The sequence below is a fragment of the Brachyhypopomus gauderio genome, chromosome 19 (assembly GCF_052324685.1).
Source record: "Brachyhypopomus gauderio isolate BG-103 chromosome 19, BGAUD_0.2, whole genome shotgun sequence".
Classification (NCBI taxonomy): Eukaryota; Metazoa; Chordata; class Actinopteri; order Gymnotiformes; family Hypopomidae; genus Brachyhypopomus; species Brachyhypopomus gauderio.
This window is the reverse complement of record NC_135229.1, coordinates 5491259-5510578: the sequence shown is the minus strand read 5'-3', so window position 1 is coordinate 5510578 and position 19320 is coordinate 5491259. Positions and strand designations below refer to the sequence as shown.

At 47.9% G+C, this 19320-nt stretch overlaps 1 protein-coding gene across 3 annotated transcripts in view; it reads left to right on the top strand.

Annotated features, from left to right (window-relative positions):
• Positions 1-7340, top strand: part of tnk2b (tyrosine kinase, non-receptor, 2b) — a 38071-nt gene extending 30731 nt beyond the window's left edge. For all 3 annotated transcript variants that reach the window (XM_076981503.1, XM_076981505.1, XM_076981502.1), the window contains 9 exons: positions 79-356; positions 507-633; positions 718-959; positions 1111-1305; positions 1800-1891; positions 2648-4032; positions 4179-4274; positions 4558-4685; positions 5309-7340. In XM_076981503.1, coding sequence (XP_076837618.1) covers positions 79-356; positions 507-633; positions 718-959; positions 1111-1305; positions 1800-1891; positions 2648-4032; positions 4179-4274; positions 4558-4685; positions 5309-5315 — 2550 coding nt within the window. In that variant the 3' untranslated portion in view covers positions 5316-7340. The remainder of the gene's footprint in view (positions 1-78; positions 357-506; positions 634-717; positions 960-1110; positions 1306-1799; positions 1892-2647; positions 4033-4178; positions 4275-4557; positions 4686-5308) is intronic.
• Positions 7341-19320: the final 11980 nt, after the last annotated feature.

Below are 19320 nucleotides of genomic sequence, written 5' to 3'. Positions count from 1 at the left end.
ACACACACACACACACACACACACACACACACACACACACACACACACACACACACACACACACACACACACACACAGGTAACAGAGCTGGCTCCCCTGGGCTCCTTGCTGGAGCGTCTCCGTAGGAGCCAGGGCCGTTTCCTCATCTCCACGCTGTGCCAGTACGCGGTCCAGATCTCCACGGGTATGGCCTACCTGGAGTCTCGCCGTTTCATCCACCGCGACCTGGCCGCACGCAACATCCTGCTGGCCTCCAACGACCTGGTCAAGATCGGCGACTTCGGCCTGATGAGGGCGCTGCCCAAGAACGACGACCACTACGTCATGCAGGAACACCGCAAGGTCCCCTTCGCCTGGTGAGGAAGAGGAGGAGGAGGAGGAGGAGGAGGGAGTGTAGATGTTTGGATGATTTCTGTACTTTTCCTACTGCGAGTCAGCACTGTTCTTTATTTGGAGGCAAGTTTTTGTTGTAGACCTGTGTGTGTGTGTGTGTGTGTGTGTGTCAGGTGTGCCCCTGAGAGTCTGAAGACACGCACCTTCTCCCACGCCACGGACACCTGGATGTTCGGCGTCACGCTGTGGGAGATGTGCACCTACGGCCAGGAGCCATGGCTGGGCCTCAACGGGAGTCAGGTAACCACGCCCATGCCCCGCCCCCCCTGTTGCCCCGCCCACCCTCGCCCTGCCTCCTTAACCGGCGTCCGTTCGCTCACTCAGATCCTGCACAAGATCGACAAGGAGGGCGAGCGTCTGGCCAAGCCCGAGGACTGTCCTCAGGACGTCTACAACGTCATCCTGCAGTGCTGGGCCCAGAAGCCCGACGACCGGCCTGCCTTCATGGCGCTGAGAGAGTTCCTGGTGGAGACCATGCCCACGGACATGAGGGCCCTGCAGGACTTCAACGAGCCCGACAAGCTGCTGATACAGATGAATGACGTTATCACCATCATCGAGGGCAGGTGCGGTATTGAGAAGTCCGCGAGAACGCAAAGCTCCACGCCTTCTCTCCGGTAGCAAACAAAACCGGATCCCCGTGGGTTAGACGTCGGGTCTAGACTTCATTCCGTCTGGTGTCTGATGTTCTAACTAACCCGCCCGCCCGTCCCGCAGGGCGGAGAACTACTGGTGGCGCGGTCAGAACAAGCGGACCCTGCAGGTGGGGCAGTTCCCGCGCAACGCCGTCACCTCCGTGGCGGGCCTGTCGGCGCACGACATCAGCCGCCCTCTGAAGAACAGCTTCATCCACACGGGCCACGGCGACACCGACCCGCAGCGCTGCTGGGGCCGGCCGGACCGCATCGACGAGTAAGGCGGACAAGCTCCTCCCACTTCCCTTGTGCGGGTTATTTGATTTGTAGGTTCACGAGAGGGTCGAGTTTGTGTCGGAAAAGCACGCGTTTGCGTTATCGTGTGTTTAAGGTGCTTTTGCGTTCAATGTCAGGCTCTGACACAGCAAGGCGTGACGTATTCTATAGATTGTGGTTAAAAAGAGTTATTAGTTATTGTGGGTCTTCTGAGTGACTTACGAGCACTGCGAGGACACCGCAGTTCTAACCGCCATGACGGTGATGACGTGAACGTGTGATGATGTCCCAGAAGCCAGATGCTTTTGAAAGCAGCCCGTATTTGTGCTCTCCATGCACCCAGTCTGTGTGCTTACGCGGTCCCACCACAAGAGGGCAGTGCAGCATGGCTCACGGGCAAACTCCCTGGTTTCTCCTGCGTTCTTGTCCTCGCGAGCTGTAGAGCGCGTTCCATGCGGAGGTCTCCTGAAGGCTTAGTCTTTTGCTCTTTTGCAGTCTGTATCTGGGGAACCCCATGGACCCTCCGGACGTGCTGGGGGTGGACCTGAACGAGCCCAGACCCACACAGCTCCCAGGACGAGCCAAGAGTGAGTTCTCGCCTTCAGTGACTTTTAACCCCCCCACCACCCACCCCACTCTCTCTCTCTCTCTCTGTGTCTCGCTCTCTCTCTCTCTCCCTCACTCTCTCTCTTTCTCTCTTTGTGTGTCTGTCTTGCTCTCTCTCTCACTCTCTCTCTCCCTCACTCTCTCTCTCTCCCTCTCTCCACCTCTCTCTCTCTCCAACTCTCCCACTCTCTCTCTCTTTCTCCCCCCACCTCTCTCTCTCTTGCTCTCCCTGTTTTTCTCTCTCTCTCTCGGGGCATTGTAATGCAGAGGCCCCTCCCACTCGGCCCCCTCAGCAAGCGTGGCCCCTTCTGTGCCCCCATTTCCCCACCTCTCCTCTGCTCTGTGGTGGTCTTGAATCACTCCTCTCTCCAGCCTGCCAAACGTCTGCACTCTCTCCGCGCTCGTCTGCACGCAGCCCGTGAGGCCCAGACTGCCGTCACAAATCTGTGGGAATCTTTCTGACTCGTGACTTACACAAGTCTCGCGCACTAAAGCCCGCCTGTGAGAGTGGAGCGTGTTCTGATGGACCTCCTGCACTTGTTCTCAATTTACTTTATTCATTTTTGGCACTCATTTGCAACAAGAAACAAGGAATTCATGCCTCAATTCAAATTCAATTAAATTTGAATTCAAATTCAAATATGCTAATGAAATTTTTTTTGCATAAGATACATATTCGGAATCTTCTGTATTACATTTCCCTTGCACCATGTAATGTTGTGTCTGTGAATCTTTAGAGACGGCGTATGATCCTGTTACTGAAGACGAGGATCCTGCTTCCTGCAGCCTGAGGAAGCTCTCGTTGAGGAAGGCCAGCACGAAGGGCCTCAAATTGAAGCCGTCCACCTGGGTCACAGCCACGAAGCTGGGCGACCCGCCTGTCTACGGCCTCCGGACACCAGGGGGCAGCACCCCAACAGAGGTCTCTCTCATAGACTTTGGGGAGGAGATCCCCTCGATGACCCCCTCCCCAGTGGCGGAGACTCTCGCCAGACTTGCGTTGGAGAACATCATGGACAAGACTCCGCCCCAGAGCCCCTCCCGCTTCCTGCCACGCCCGCTCCACCCCACCCCGGTGGTGGACTGGGACTCCAGACCCCTCCCTCCTCCCCCGGCCTACGACGACGTAGCGCAGGACGAAGACGACATCGAGGTGTGCTCCATCAACAGCGCCACGCAAGCGCCCGAGGACCCGGACTCTCCGCGCGGAACCCGCAGCCCGGCAGGCGAGGACCGACCTCACGCGGAGGACGACCTGTTCCTCCCCGGCCGGCAGGGCCGCCCCTGCAGCTACTCCCAGTCGGCCGAGATCTTCCTGGAGCTCCAGCAGGAGTGCATGCGACGCCTCAACGTGCCCAACGCGCGTTACCCGAGTCCCGGGCCCGAACCCTGCCGCCACATCGTGCTCTCCGCCTGCGAGGACAAGCCTCAGGTCCCGCCCCGCGTCCCCATCCCGCCCCGCCCCCCAAAGAGCGCGGCGGGCGACTACGCCCGCTGGTCCGGCGACCTCTCGGAGGACGAACGCGAGAGGCCGCCCCGCGTCCCCCCGCGTGACCCCCTCTCCCAGCCCGGCTCCCGCACGCCCAGCCCCCACGTGGGCTCTCCGCAGGGCCGCGTCACCTACTGCAGCTCCGCCCCCATCTACGGCTCCGCCTACCTCTCCACCTCCCCGGGCAAGCTCATGCCCACCACGCAGAGTTTCGCCTCGGACCCTAAATACGCCGCCCCCAAGGTCATCCTAGCGCAGGGCAAGGACAAGGACCCGGCCAAGGGCCCCTGCATCCTTCCGATCGTCCGGGACGGTAAGAAGGTGAGCAACACACACTACTACCTCCTCCCCGAGAGGCCCCCCTACCTGGACCGCTACGACCGGTTCTTCAGAGAAACGGAGGCCGTCAAGGCCGAGGAGAGAAGGCCCGTCAACACCGCCACCGTCCGACCCATGCTGCAGCAGCACCAGCAGGGGGAGCTCAAGTCCAACTTCTCCTCCAACAACAACAGCGGCGTGACTGGCCTCCCCAGCAGAGGGGCCAGCAGGGGCTCTGTAAGCGTGGCCAGGGGCAGCGCAGACGCCCCGCTCAGCAGGACCGAAGGAGCCTGCACCTCCGACAGAGTCAAACTGGTGAGTAGCAGCAGGGAAGACCGATTTATGCAGACCTCTCATCTGAACGGCAGTGCGCACTAATAATGAATCGCCAGTGGAGGGCAGTAAAGAGCAGAGGCCCGTGGCCGCTCAGGTGCGCTGACGCGTGACCTCACTCCGGACAGGTGCAGGAGGCGGTGCACGGCGTGACGATGGAGGAGTGTCGGGAGGCGCTGCACAACCACAGCTGGAGTGTGCAGAAGGCCGTGCACTCTCTGAAGGTGAGTTCACCACTGCTCACCTCCACTGAAGTGGTTCAACAGTGGTTCAATGTAAATAGTTAACGCCCAGCTCATTAAAATCCCAGAATAATAAATAATAAATTGAATCAATGGGATTCTGCCTCTACGTTATTCAAAGCCCAACATTTTGTCGTACATGGACTCTAAAGTCTGTACTTTTAAATGAGACAGTAACAATAATTCTCTCTCTCTCTCTCTCTCTCTCTCTCTCTCTCTCTCTCTCTCTCTCTCTCTCTCTGTCCCATCATCACTTCCTCTCCAGGTGGAACAGCTCTTCTGTCTGGGTCTGAAGACCAGGATGGAGTGTCAGAAAATCCTAGAGACGTGTGACTGGAATCTGGAGGTGGCCAGCACGCAGCTCTTAGATTCTTACGGCTCAGTCAAACAGAGGTAGGGCAGCTCTCCGGCGCCCCCTCTGTTTGGTGCAACACATCCACACAGCCACGCCCCCCCCCCCCAACCCCCAGACACTGCTAGGAATAATATCCAGCGTTTGAGCAGGGGTAGATGTGCAGATTCATATTTGACCTAACGTGCCTTTTCTTGCTGCATCTTTCTTTTTAAATGCCCACAGGCTGTACTCTTTTTCCAAAGTGCATTCTAATCGTTCACTATCACTAGGGACCATATTCGAGGAGTAAAAACCGCCCCCCCTCCGCCAAGCAGTACCAAAGGAAGGTGACAAGGGTGCTCGTGTTAAGTGTGCAGACGAGGGCTTATCAGGGAAGAGGCGCGATTAGTTCCACATGACTTTTCCTTTGCCCCCTCAGAGGCTCCTCAGAGGCTCCTCTCCAAGTTTAGCCCCATACACCATCTGCTCTTTGCGACTGCGTCGATTGCCGGTACACCAAAAAAAGTAGATGATAAAACTCGAAGTTAGACAGTTACGAAAGGAAGAAAGAGACTTTTTTCGTGCCCTTCGGGCTACGGTTAGCGCGCAAGTTTGTTTCTCCTTCTCACGAGGGCTCGATGGGAACCGACTTGTGATGAAGCCGATTTCTTTGTCTCCACAGGCGGTGAAGATGCGGAGGGCTCTTCTTCCTCAGACGTTCTTCCTCCTCGGATGCTGTTCTCGGTGAGGCGAGCTTGGGCGGCGAGAAGGAGGAGCCGTGTTGGAAACCCCCTCTCTGCTCAGCTCTGCTGTTACCTGAGTGGGAGTGGCGCCCTCACGCCCCCCCTCCTTCATGACTGAACACGTTTATCTAGAGCCCTTCCCACAGAGCACAGTTCAGAGGTCACCTGCTGCGGAGTAGAAAAGTCTAGAAACCAAGATGCTGCTGGTTCATTCTTGTTGACTTATTTTTTTAATTGATAACATTTTTATTTGATAATTACAGAACAGACAGTCATATGGCGGACTCAGAGATAATGTACTAGTACGTACATATTCTTAGATAAGAGTTTATACATTTGTTTCAGATGTTGTATGTTTTTCCATGTTGGTTGACTGCAAAAGAGAAAGTTTATTGAGATGTAAATTAAGTTTGAATGGTCCATAGTTCCCTTTTTACCGGAGACTTTTAATTGTAAAAAAAATATCGTGTTGAAGTTTTGTCGTTTCCCAGAGTGCTATTTTGATGTGGACTATCCCCTCTGTCTGTGATTCGTGAGAAATTCTGCCCGTGTATCTGCCGAACCATCTCCAGCGTTACACTGCCCACTGATGTATTGTCTCTCTGAGAAGCCAGGTCATCTCTCTTCTACGCACATGAACCACGACCTTCCATGACGCTCTCCCTGAGTAGCAAGACACTTAGTGGAGGAAAGAACTTCATCTTCCAGGTCTCCTCATCCTGAAAATGCAGTCGCTCACCTTTCTGTTGGGCGCCCAGTCAGCCCTGCCACACACAGCTGAAGATCCATCACTTCAGGAACCAGAACCGGAACCACTTTGAATACATGAAAGCACAGTTTGACCAGCCAAAGTAAAAACAGCTAATGGAGAAGGTCCATTTTTCCCCCCAGTTGTTTCAAGTAAGCATTAAACAATGTCCTTTTTTTCATGGCTAATCGTGCTAGAATTTGCTCAGAATGCTCAGAGGATCAGGGAATCCTCTAGGGAGCAAAGACAGCTACACATTCTGGTTTTCCAGCATATAGAATGTTCTAGTAAATCATGCCCTGTGCTTCGTGGAGCAGTGGTTTTAACTTTGGCTTTGACACTTTCTTCAGTCAAGAACAACTCTCCAAATCGTCTGAGTTGTGAAAGTGGTAGACCCGTCAGAAACCCAACCATGGTGTGATGCTTTTCAGCCTGAGCTGATCATACCAGTTACAGCAGAAGTTATTGAAAAGCAAGTCCATATCTCCATCTCTAAAATGGTATCAGGAAAGAAGCCGTTGTCATAGATGCTTGTGCCTTCAATGCCGGTTGCTTCCAATAAGTGTAAAGTTCATCCATCAATCATTTGGTTCTCAAAAAATGCTCAAATGAATTCATCCGTAACGTACAACTCCTCTGCTCTGTGAATACATAGTGTAGTTTAGTGAGCGCTGTCTAGATTACAGTCTCCAAACTCTCAAGAGCCGGGTAGATAACCTCCTGATGTGGCTACGTCTTGGCGCTGGGTGTTTGGGTGAGGAGGGGTTCTCCGTCACCCCTGAACCCCAGCTGGGTCAGTCTGTCCTCGGTCACAGCAATACCGGAGCAGCCCGTGCAGACTCCAGAGCCGATATCCTCCATGGTTGCCACTCAAACCACGATCACGGCGCTTCCAGCAATGAGGACGCCAGTGGGACTGTCATCTGAGCGTGCGAGCGTCCATGACACCCTGTAACGGATTAGATACATTAAGGTGTAGTGGTAGGCCTGCAAGCCACATTGCGGTATTGCCCAATTCTGCCTCCCTCCGGTCCAGCTCACGTTGAACTCTTTGTTCTTCTCATCCGGCCTGTTCCTACATCCCAAGCACTGTCCCCGTTTGTTTCTTCGGTTTGTTCCCTGAATGATCAGAACCTCGGTGTTTGAATTGTGTTAACCGTGTATACGAGTGTGTGTGTGTGTAAAATGTACGTATTTTTTATTAAAATCAACTATTTTTTAAAGTTTTTGCAGTGATCTAATCTTTATACTCTCTTTGGAAGATTGTTCAAGCAGAAAGTTTAGCAATGATGTTTCAGACGGCTCCCGTAAGCTGTGTATGGCCTCTTAATTGTAGAGCTTGGTACCGATTTCCTAAGGGTACGTAGGCTAATCAGGCGTCATTGCATTGCCATTTTCATGATGTTATTTTCCCTCCAATTCTAATGCGCAACGAAACCTATAAAAAGAACATGGTTCTGTAGATGAGGCAGGGAAAGATTACTTTGAATTCTAGTGAGTTTCAGCTTTTTTTCATGACTGATGGCAGCTGTCAAACGGTCAGGGGGAGATGACCCGAGGACGCCAGCATTAGCGCGATGTTCACCGCACGCGGCCCACAACCATCACTCACTCTAAACCTTCACACAGTGCTTCACCTCCACTAAACCAGCCGCACTACATCCGCCGGCTCGCTTTCTTCACTACCTCCCCAGACCCTTTACTTCTCTCTCTCCCCCTCTCTGTCTCTCCCCTCTCTCTGTCTCCCCCCCTTTCTCTCTGTCTCTCTACTTTTCTTTGCCACATGACCAGTTCTGTTCTTCTTGTGTCCCGTTGTTCTTTCTGTTCCTTTTCTGTGTTAGTTACTCTGTCAGTGACCATCAGTGACCGTGTCAGTAACTGAAGGTGATCTCAGCTGTTGCAGATCTGGAATAGAAAATGATTCATGCTTGAACTCAGAACTGTTGGCCCTGTTAATAAACTACAATATAAGAAAATGCTAAAAAGAATATGATAGAGGCCAATTATACTCTATTCTATAACTAATACACTATTCTCTCTCTCTAAGTGCATTTGTAGGTGAATGTGTAGCAACTTCAAGCAGGCTGTAATTTGCGTGTGTCTCATCCCTGTATTCAAATAAGCACTGCGAGTCAGTGGGATGTGCGGTATAAAATGGTGAACCACACACGTGTGTGTTTTCTTCCTGACCTCCCACTCAGCTAAGTCTGCAGCATGTATCAGCTTGCATCCTGATTACTCTGAAACCGTGAGACCGCGTTCTAACCTAAAACACAGTGTAGTTAAAGCATATTGCAGATAGACAGTGTGCAGCATTGGTAATGGGAACTAAAGGGTTAAAAGGTTAACTCATTAAGTACAGATAATGAGAGCAGATGAGAAATGGCCACTTCCCTCTCTTTGTTCTCTTTACAAAGGCTTTACAATAACTCAGTGACAGGCATGGCTTCTGTTTCCTTGCACAACCTGGTCCCTTACACCCACATAACGTTACTGCAGAAAAAAAAACCTGCTTGTGTGAAATACAACCCAACCACGGTGTGTTCCTCTGTGGTCGGTGCCGGCAAAGGAGGTGCCCTGTTGATTTTAGTTACATCCACACTGCTGTGGGTACTTCTGTTTCTGTTTATTTACTGTAAAACAATGTGTCTTTCAGGGCATGTTGGTAAAAAAAATAAATAAACGGCTCTCATTCGTTATGTAACGAATGCGAGAAAAAAACGTCTCATGAGGTGCGATTCCTGAACGCGGCGTTAGCGCACAGCTGGAGGGCCAGTTTGCGTGTGCTACAGCAGGTCACAAAGAGAGGATTACCATCGGATCATGTGGCATGTCATATCAGTCAGTGGTTTTATGATCTCAGGATGAATCGCTCCATTTAAAAAGCCCATGTCCGTGCACAATGACTTGCACACAGGTATGACGTGGGACAGTGGACAGTTTTGATTGATTTGTTGGTACTGGATGGTCAGTGTTATATGCTGCTGTTACGTCTGTTTTCAATCTCCTCTCGGCTTTGTCGATGAAATCCTCCATGTATGTTTTCCGTATAGATATTTAATGGAAGTTGGATACTGCTATGTCAGCAGTGCACCCGTCGTCTTACGTTAAAGGAGAACTTGGCGGAAACCGCCATGCTTTTATAACCATTATTTCCATGGTTTTATTGCCATTAGGTCTGCTGTACGTAGACCCACGTGTGCTGAAAGGGGTACACGTGACTGATTGGGAAGCCACACGTTTCTTACTTAAGCAGCACTAAGAACCAGGGGGATTCATTCGGGGGATGTCACTCGCTGGACGCCACCATGGCTACCACAACTGGTGTGGTCTGAGATGGAAACTGTTCTTTCCATCTAACTAAACTACCTCATCTACAGATACTGTTCAATTCTCCTGTCAAACATTTTGCATGCGTGTTTCTTTACCAAACCAGAGACCTTGTGGATCATTTAGGATATTTTCTGTTACTCAAATGGTTCCTGACAGATCTATGAAAGTGTTCAGTGTGTTTTCTGTTGTTACTTTATGGATATTGATACTGCATTCCTTCTCTAGTGATCATTGGCAACTCTTTCACATGGAAATGTTTTTAATTCCTCTTGACACGATTCTGTGCCTCTACACATCACTTTGACGCAACTAAACAGAAACAGTTTTCCTCTGCAAAGTTCTGTTACTGAATAATTAAACGTACACAAAAGCCCTCACAAGCAAAATCAGTTGTGCGGGGAATAAAAGAACAGAGAACAGCATTTTTTTCAGCATGATCTACAGAAAAGTAGCCAGAACTTCTGGTGGGACGATCATCAGATGAAATAACTAGGATCCAGCTCTTCGATTGGTGGCTCATCCTCTTTATGAGTTCCATTCTCCTTCACTCTCTTGGATCAGTTTCTCTTCCAAGAGTGCATCACAGCGGCCTCGGACCCTGTCCCCCAGGGGCCCGGGAGAGCGGAGTCGGCAGGAGCTGGTGGTGGGAGACCAGAACATCGTTCCACGGTCATGGAAGGTGCTCCATGATGGTGGATGCCATCAACACATAACAGTGAAGCTACTGGGCTGGACGCCTCATACCGAAGCATTTACTACCGTCCTGCTGCGTTGCTGTGGAGTAATAACACTGAGCCTCAGCAACCAGGGCAAGATGTTCTCTTTCTGTGCGTGTGGAGCGTTGGTTTTTGGGTGAGCATGCTACCTATGTTCACCATTGACTTGAGGCATCTAGATATATGTGTTTGCATTCACTTCAAGTAAGTCAGTGAAATGTTACATTTGTTTATTGATTTTTTCTTATTTTTTTCGTTCTAGTTTCACGATCAGTACTTTTTTGTTTTTGTCTTATAGATTTGCCCAGCCTAGGCCACTATGAGGGCTGGAAGTAGCATATATTAAATAATAATATCTGCTATTAAATAATTCCAAATATTTCTGAGAAATATTAACCCGCGGTCACTACTGCTCCCCCTTTGTCCGGTGTCAAATGAATAGTTGGACCGCAGGCTCGGCTGTGACCTCCTTGGCTAATGATTTCCGTTAGTCTGATGTGGATCGCCACACCGCTGGTTTGTGCGCTATCGATAACCGACTAAAGCTAATCGATATGATAGTGAAGCACGTCCTCAGTAGCAGAAGGATTTAAGGGCAGATCGACGTTTCTGCGGAATGAACCTTCTACACTTCATGCTGAATATCACTTGTGCAAATGCAAATCACTGATTTCTACAGGTAATTATGGTCTAGTGTGGTGTTCTTACAATGCCTAAAGAATTTAGTAAAAGGAGCAAACTTGGCATTATAGATTTTAGAAGTTCTTACAGAAATGTTAACCTCGAAAAACCACAGCCCCCTGACAGACAGCATCAAAAGAGCACAGAGCAACAAGAACATGCAGGCAGAGCTTTCTGATTGATATTTTGCCATGAGAGGCTTAAGTAACAAAAATGTAACAAAAACAAACCATAAACAGAGCAAATATAAAAAACGATTGAAGTTAGATGATAAATAAGCCCAGTACTAAATACCATTAATATTAAATGATGAATGGCACGAGGCGCTCAAATCATTTAGTGATTTAAAACTGCAGTTTTCACTTCAAATTAATTTTAATCTTTCTTTTCATCAAATAGTGTTTGATACTGATACTGATCCCTCTGATACTGAATGATTTGATTAAAAACAGCAACTTTGTATTTGTTGTAACCAAATAACTTTGGTTGCTTTTGTCAAATCAAATATCACAAAATTTCCATTAATTTAATTTAATTTTTATTTACATGCATTTTTGTCACACATCTTTATCATATCTTTCCTCCCAATCGTGGTGTAAAACCCGGTCTGGGGGTCCTTCCTCAAGCCGTGATCTGCAGACGTCTCCAGTGTGTTTTATCTGGCTTGTGCCGTAAGGGGGAGTAAGACCAATGACCCTCACAACCAATTCCATCCACCTCTGTTGTTAAACCTGTCTGCAGAGTTGTTGTACATGCATTAAACAACATGGCGTTAGAAGGTCAGTTCTAGAAGAGGACGCACAGAAAGTACGTTTTGTTGCAGCGACAGCAGATCTTGTGTAAGTAAGAAAAAAAAAAGGAAAATCAAGCCACCAGTTAATGGGATCTGAAGGGTTGCTTATTGGATTCTGCCGAAATCGTCTCTTGCACCACGATATTGTCTCTCGTGCTTTCGTTCACGTCTCTCGCGCTCTCATTCCGTATTCATCATGGCGTGCAGCGTCGCCTTTCTGATTACCCAAACGGCAGTCACAAAAAAAAAAACGCTGTTGACATGGTCTAGCCTCAGGGGGACTTCTTCCAGATAAATCCATAGCAGAAAGCTCAGTCACGACTGCCATTTTGTGCTGGGCATGAAAAAGTGCCTCTTCTCTGTCTATTGAAGCCAAACCATCGATGCAACCTGTCATTTTGTATCCTAAACCTACAGGTACCGAACTTACATTCATTCCCTCTCATCCTCTTGCATCACTTTTGGACTTTGTTTGCTTTGAAAGTCGAAAGACATCAGAAAATACAGCAAGAAAACTGTTAAAGTGCTCTTTTACACACACACACACACACACACACACACACACACACACACACACACACACGCACATTCCTCCCATTCTTCTCACTACTACTCTGCTTGATGATATTTATCGAGAAACAAATCAATGCCACTCTCCAGTCTCTGGTCGTTTAAGGTGCAAGCAAGGCATGGACGAGTCCCATCACCTCTGCAGTTGACTGGGATGAATATTGTGTCCCTCCCTAAGGAGGTGGAGGTGGGTGGTGGATCAGTCCCAGGGAGGCGTGGAATTGGGGTTAGCAGTCCCACCAACAGTGTGCTGCCAATCTAAATCTTTCCACTATTTACAAGGCAGGCAAATGTCTACAGCTCCCTTTCACTTTGTTTTAGAGTAATGTGTATTGGACTCTGCTCGATACTTGCGCCTCTGGGAACGATCTTGGCATGCGCACATTAAGGAGATTGGTGTAATGGGTATAGGCTGGAGTGTCGGTCGATGGTTGGGGGTTGAATGATGTAGCAGTGTGTGAGATGCTGGTGCGTCATCTGTTTGTCCAGACGGGGGCGAGGAACGTCTCTCGGCCTGGGATTTGCGTACTCGCTCGGAATGCTCTGGAAGTTTCATCGTAATGTCCGAAATTACCTCACGCAGGCCGTTTGAAGTGGGCAATAAATCTCAGCTCACGAGACTTTTGCTCAGGACTAGCTCAGCAGGGGAGGTTCTGACAGCTACGAGTAATATCGATGTCCACATATTCACCTTCTTATTGTCCATTACCTGGAAATAATTAGATACCTAGAGACTGTAAAGAGAGCGGAGGGCAGGAAGGGAAAGTTCTGGAAAGACAATTAAAGTGTAAGGAATGTGGAGAGGTGTGCTGGAAAGAGCTGCAGCATCGGGTGATATAAACCACGGTGACAGTTGTGATCTCTTGTGAGCGTGGGGCATAATTTCTGTAGCACTCACTCTTCCCCGTGTTGAAGTAGACATATTTTTTTCCTTATCTGAAATGAATGTAGCAAGTCTCCAGGGTAATGCCAAAGTAATTTGACTGAAAGTGTGTTTTGTGTATGAAACCAAAACGTATACAAGGATACACTCAACAGCCACTTTGTTAGGTACACCTTGCATGTATTGGGTTGGACCTCCTTTTGCCTTCAGAACTGCCTTAATCCTTCATGGCATAGATTCAACAAGGTACTGGGAACATTCCTCAGAGATTCTGGTCCATATTCACATGATAGCATCACACATTTGCTGCAGATTTGTCGGCTGCACATCCATGATGTGAATCTCCTGTTCCACCACATCCCAAAGGTGATCTATTGGATTGAGATCTGGTAACTGTGGAGGCCATTTGAGTGCAGTGAAGTCATTGTCGTGCAGAAAGCAGCCTGAGATGTTTCACGCTTTATGACCTGGTGCGTTATCATGTTGGAAGTAGCCATCAGAAGATGGGTACACTGTGGTCATAAAGGGATGGACATGGTCAGCAACAATACTCAGGTAGGCTGTGGCATTGACACGATGCTCAATTGGTACTTATGGGCCCAAAAATACCAAAAAAATATCCCTCACACAATTGCACCATCACCACCAGCCTGAACCATTAATACAAGGCAGGATGGATCCATGCTTTCATGTTGTTGATGCCAAAATCTGACCCTACCATCCGAATGTCACAGAAGAAATTGAGACTCGTCACTCCAGTCAACGTTTTTCCAATCTACTATTGTCCAATTTTGGTGAGCCTGTGCAAAATGTAGCCTCAGTTTCCTGTTCTTTGCTGACAGGAGTGGCACCCAGTGGTTCTGGATTAAAACAAACTAACAAAATTCTCTTTAACCAAGGAAAACCACTAGTCAGCCATATTTCCCCTACGGAGGTTGGAGGGCGGTCCTGGCTGAGAGGAAGTGTGGAACACCCAGTCCAGCTTCTCTCCATCAGCCCTGCTGGTGGTGTTAAAGGCAGCCAAATGACTCTGGTGCAGTCTCTGCTTTTTCTTATTTCTCACATCCCAAAAGCAGTTGTGCCTGCCAGGTACTGTGTGTGTGTGTGTGTGAGTGTGTGTGAGTGTGTGTGAGAGAGAGAGAGAGAGAGAGAGAGAGAGAGAGAAAGAAAACCAAGTTGTCTTATGCAACATGCGCATTGCAACGTGAGTGCAAGTCTTGTTGTAGTTGGTGTTTCTGCGCCAGCTTCAGGGAGATAAGTCTTTTCTGCTTTGTCTGCTGTGCTCTACGCTGTCATTTCAACCATGGTCACCCTGCGGTCTGCTGACGGCCGTAGGCCCCTGCACTGATGGAGCTATAAAAAAGGTCTCTGGATAGAGCAGCTAGACAAGTGAGAAGGGAGAGAGAGTGAAGTGTGAAAGTAGAACAAGGAAGAGAACGGAACCACGAGGGAAGGAGTCACACGGCAACGGCGGAGGGAGGTCACATGGTCACTGCAGCCCTCCCACTTAATGACCTGCTCCCGATCTGGTGGCTGTGTGTGTGTGTGTGTGTGTGTGTGTGAGGGGGGTGGGGAGGTAGAGGAGGATAGGGAACCTGTTTAGTGTGTGATCTATGGAGTAGTGTATAAACTTCTGAGGTCCACTGGCATGTTAGCGAGCCCTCGAGTAAGTTAATGATGGCAGTAAAGGGGCAGGGAGGTGATCTGAATGAGGTTGATGTATTGGAAGGTTGAAATTAAAGTGATGATGAGGAGGGGAGGGATTCTGCAGTGTTGTAACAGTGATTAAGTTAAACTAAGAGTTGCCTTGGACAAATAAGCAAAGCAAAATTGCATATTATTCAGCACACCAGAAGTATAGTTCATCAGAAGTATAGTTCATTAGAAGTATAGCTCATCAGAAGTATAGTTCATCAGAAGTATAGCTCATCAGAAGTATAGTTCATCAGAAGTAGAACTCATCAGAAGTATCGTTCATGAGAAGTATCGTTCATCAGAAGTATAGTTAATCAGAAGTAGAACTCATCAGAAGTATAGCTCACCAGAAGTATAGTTCATCAGAAGTAGAACTCATCAGACGTATAGCTCACCAGAAGTATAGTTCATCAGATGTATAGTTGTCAGAAGTGTAGCCTGGTTGTTGTTGTTGTTTACTTCAATATACTTGAATCAGGATTACAAGGCTTGACTATTTATAGAATCTGGGAGGAGCTAGCAGGAGAAATCGACCTACAGAAAAGCATAAACAGCAGTAACATCAGCAGAAGTAATGGACCTTATAGAAGCAGTTAGTCCCTTTGACCAGTGATTAAAGGAGTTGGTCTATGTCCAGTGCTGTAGGGGAACGGCACTCAATGGTATGGTAATAATGCATAGTGTTAATAACTAATAATGTAACAACTACATAGTTACAGTGTTTATAACAGTTTCAAAGACAATTGTTCATGCAGGAGTTTAAAAATGCACCAAAACTACCCAAATAACGCAGCATGCATGCAAACATCACCTTTCCCATCCTGCACCTACTCTCTTATATTTCACCCACTGATTATAAAAGCATTCTGAGCAAAGTCAAGATAGAGATGATGTGCACCTGTTTCACATGCATTGCCCAGGTGAATTCAGCTCCTGTCTTGTGACGCCTACATATACTGGATAAAAGTTGAACCTCCACCATGGTTCACTGTTGAACCTCCACCATGCAGACACTCATTATGGTACCACTCTCCAGCCCTTCAGTGAACAAACTTCCTCCTGTTACAACCAGATATTTCATAGTTAGACTCATCAACTATGAACATCACTCCAGAGCACCTCCTGAAATTGATCTCTCCCCCTCCCTCCCCCTATGTTTTTGTTTCCATGGTGAAGTTATGGCTTTTTGGATGCGATCCTTAAATGAAGACAAAATTTGGCAAGATTTCTCCAAACAGTAGATGGGTGTAACTGGGTCCCACCGGTTTCTGCCAGTTCTGAGCTGATGTCACTGCTGGACATCGTCGGATTCTGAAGGGAAGTGAGCGATACACGTCTTTCATCTGCTGCACTGAGGTTCTTTAGCCCACCGCTGTGCCCACTGTCCTCAACATTAACCGCCTCTTTGTGCTTCCAGAAGAGCTGGGAAGACCCTGCTGATGCAGTATAGCTACACCATGTCTTGTTGCTTTGCTCAGTCTTGCCATGGTACACGACCTGTGACATGAATATCCATCTCTCACAACCGTACCCTTGATGCTCAGCAAGTTTTAAGCCTCCTACATGGCTGTTCATGTATATATAATATATATATAAACCTATTTTTCTCTCCAGTGACAGTACGTGCCTCCTCCATTGCATCCTTTCAAGCTCCCATCACTGCCAATACAGTGTCACTATACAGGTGAGCATGTTGAGAGTTGTGATCATGTAGCTCTGTATACATGACATGTGCCTGGGCTTGGCCCGGGCTCTCACGGAGACTGCAGCCCACAGCCGCCTGCGGGATCCCTGTGATTTAAGCTGGGGTACCAGCTATAGGACACAAAGCACGCTTTCAGGAGGAGTTATGTTGTGCTCTGAAGTGCTGCGCCTGCACTCAAACTTCTTGCCTGAGTGCCCCTGTGCTTTATGCTCTAATCAAGAGTCTGGCCTTGACTGGGGGAATTATGCAAACGGTATGCTAATTCATATTATGCAAAGTACATGCTAATTCGGTTGCATTTACACAGAGAGGACGTAGGGTAGAGGGTAAGGCACGGCTCCTGCGGGGAACGAGAGAGCAACTTATGACACTTTAAACCAGAGTAATAAATGTTAAATTGTCCAACCTTTGATGAACTGCAATGTAGGTGGTAGGATGCAGGCGTGTGGGGATCTTCCCTTTATGTTTATTCATTTCCCATATTACATAAATGAAAGGAACAAAATATTATTGACCTGAAATGAAACGTCATGTTGTGACACTGTAATGGGTGACGGTTGCTTCCACGAGCCGCGTCCCCAGTCTGCTACCAGCGGCGATTTCTTTGAGGAGCTGTGTAAATCCCTGTATCTCTGGGAGACTTTCTGCTGACATTTTGATGAATAGCTGCGCATTCTGGGATTTAGGTGGTGTCCGCCCGGACGAACATGTGGTCTGCCCAGTCAGTCCAAGTCATTAGCACCGCTCCTGGTTTTGTGCAAACAACGCTTTTTACAGTGTGAAGGTTACCCTAATGGCATGATCTCCCAACAGGACTGACCCTCCTACTCAGTGTGTGTGTGTGTGTGTGTCTGTGTGTTATAAAACTATTTACATTCTAGTCATAGTGTTGCTTGGTGTTGTGAGACGAGGCTGTGTCTCATACCAATCTCTTTACTGACATGCTGAAGACGTCTGGAGATTATACTTATATAGTGGATGTTTACATCCTGGCACCTACAGAAATATCATCCTGCAGAGTTCAACTAACTTGATTCTGTTTTGTGAAGTGTCTGCTTTGCCAAGTGGCCCTTATTAAATATGAGAAGGGAAAATATATAAACCTGACTGATGCTTTTCTCAGGAGAAAGAATAATTTGCATCGAATACATAAAATGATGTATGATGTTTTATTTCCTGTTCAATCTGCCATCCTTCATCAGTGGTTAATGCTTCAAAAAAAAATTATATATCCACCAGATATTGTGTTACCCCTACCAGACACTTTCACCCTAATGCCACAACAATCAAATACTAGCGTGAGGAATACCACCTGGTCTCCCCTTAACCAGCCTCACCTGTCACTCATCACCACACCCCCTCTCAGCTATACTCATACACCCTCCTACCACTGCCTAGTCGTGAAGTATTGCCGACTCATGCCGCGTACCGAACGTGTCCATTGCCCGTTTGATCTCCCGTGTTCTGACCCGCTCCCCAGACTTCGCCTCCTGCCCAGCCCCTCTGTACCGCCTGGACTCTGCTCTCCCGTTATGACCCTGGACCGACCCGACCACCCCAAGAAGACACTGTTGCTACAGACCTTCATACTAGTTTATCTGTCGTATTCTGTGCACGTGATCTGTTTGAATAAAAACTGTATACTTCCACAGTTGGATCCCTCTCCGTATGACCAATTCTTTACAACTGGGACATTTTTTTATTGTCAGTATTACCTACGAATGATAATCCCTATTATTTTTTAATGGATTTGCCTTATACTCACCAGTCTGTTGTTTTAAAGTTTATGTTTTTTAAGCCAATCCTCAAAGACAGGTAATCAATGGGAATGAATGTGTTTGAGCGTGTTTCATTCTGTAATAGGAGACGGGCTCTCTGTGATGGGATGAGCGAACACCGGCATTTTTTGAGAACGATGACACTAAAGACAGTCACAGCACACATCACTGCACAGAGCAGCTGCATTATTTTATAGATCCTGACCCTGTCGACATTTTCTGTGAATCATCATAGAGTGTCCTCGTCGAGAGCTGAAACAGACAGAACCGTACCTTAGAAGCAATCAAGGGTGCCGTTTGGAATCTGTGATTATATGTAAACAATACCGGGTGTACATTTTAAGAAAAGCAACGACATCTTTCTATGTAATTATTTATTCAGTGCTTTTACAGGTTTTGTTAAGTCATATCAAACGGGAGAGATACAGGAGGACTGCCTGAGCCAACAGGTTTATTTGAGCAAATCTGTGAAGCGAAACACAACAGATTTAACAGTTTAAGATGCAGTCTGACAGGGGATCTGCAGAAAATAACATATTAAAGAAACCGAACGGGACGAAAGGTCAAAAATGGGTGGAATGAAGACAAGCAACCAAGAAAAGCCGGGGACATACTAGAGTATGACAATGAATAGCATATTGGGTGAATTCAGAGGACATATAGGCCATCCTAATGAATCCAGAATGAGGGTGTGGTTAATCAGAGGCAGGGGCGGAGCTACAGAGGGAGGTGTTGCATGACATGTGACCTGAACGTGGGAGATCCCGGGTGGTTGGCAACTCTGACTGAAGGACTCTATGTGGGGGTCATTAGTATTTAAAGGATGTGTATTTCATTTGTGGCTTGTACTATGGGGAAGGTTTAACACCAAAAGCTTGGCGAAGGCACAAAACGCATTGCCCTTTGGCTGATCCATGCAATTTCATTTCATACATATGAGGTGGATCTTTATTAGAGTCATTGGGATGAAAACGCACAGTTTAACACTAACCGTAACTGCACCACGGCATCTTAAATTACCCTGAACTGTAACCAAATAAGGGATTTTT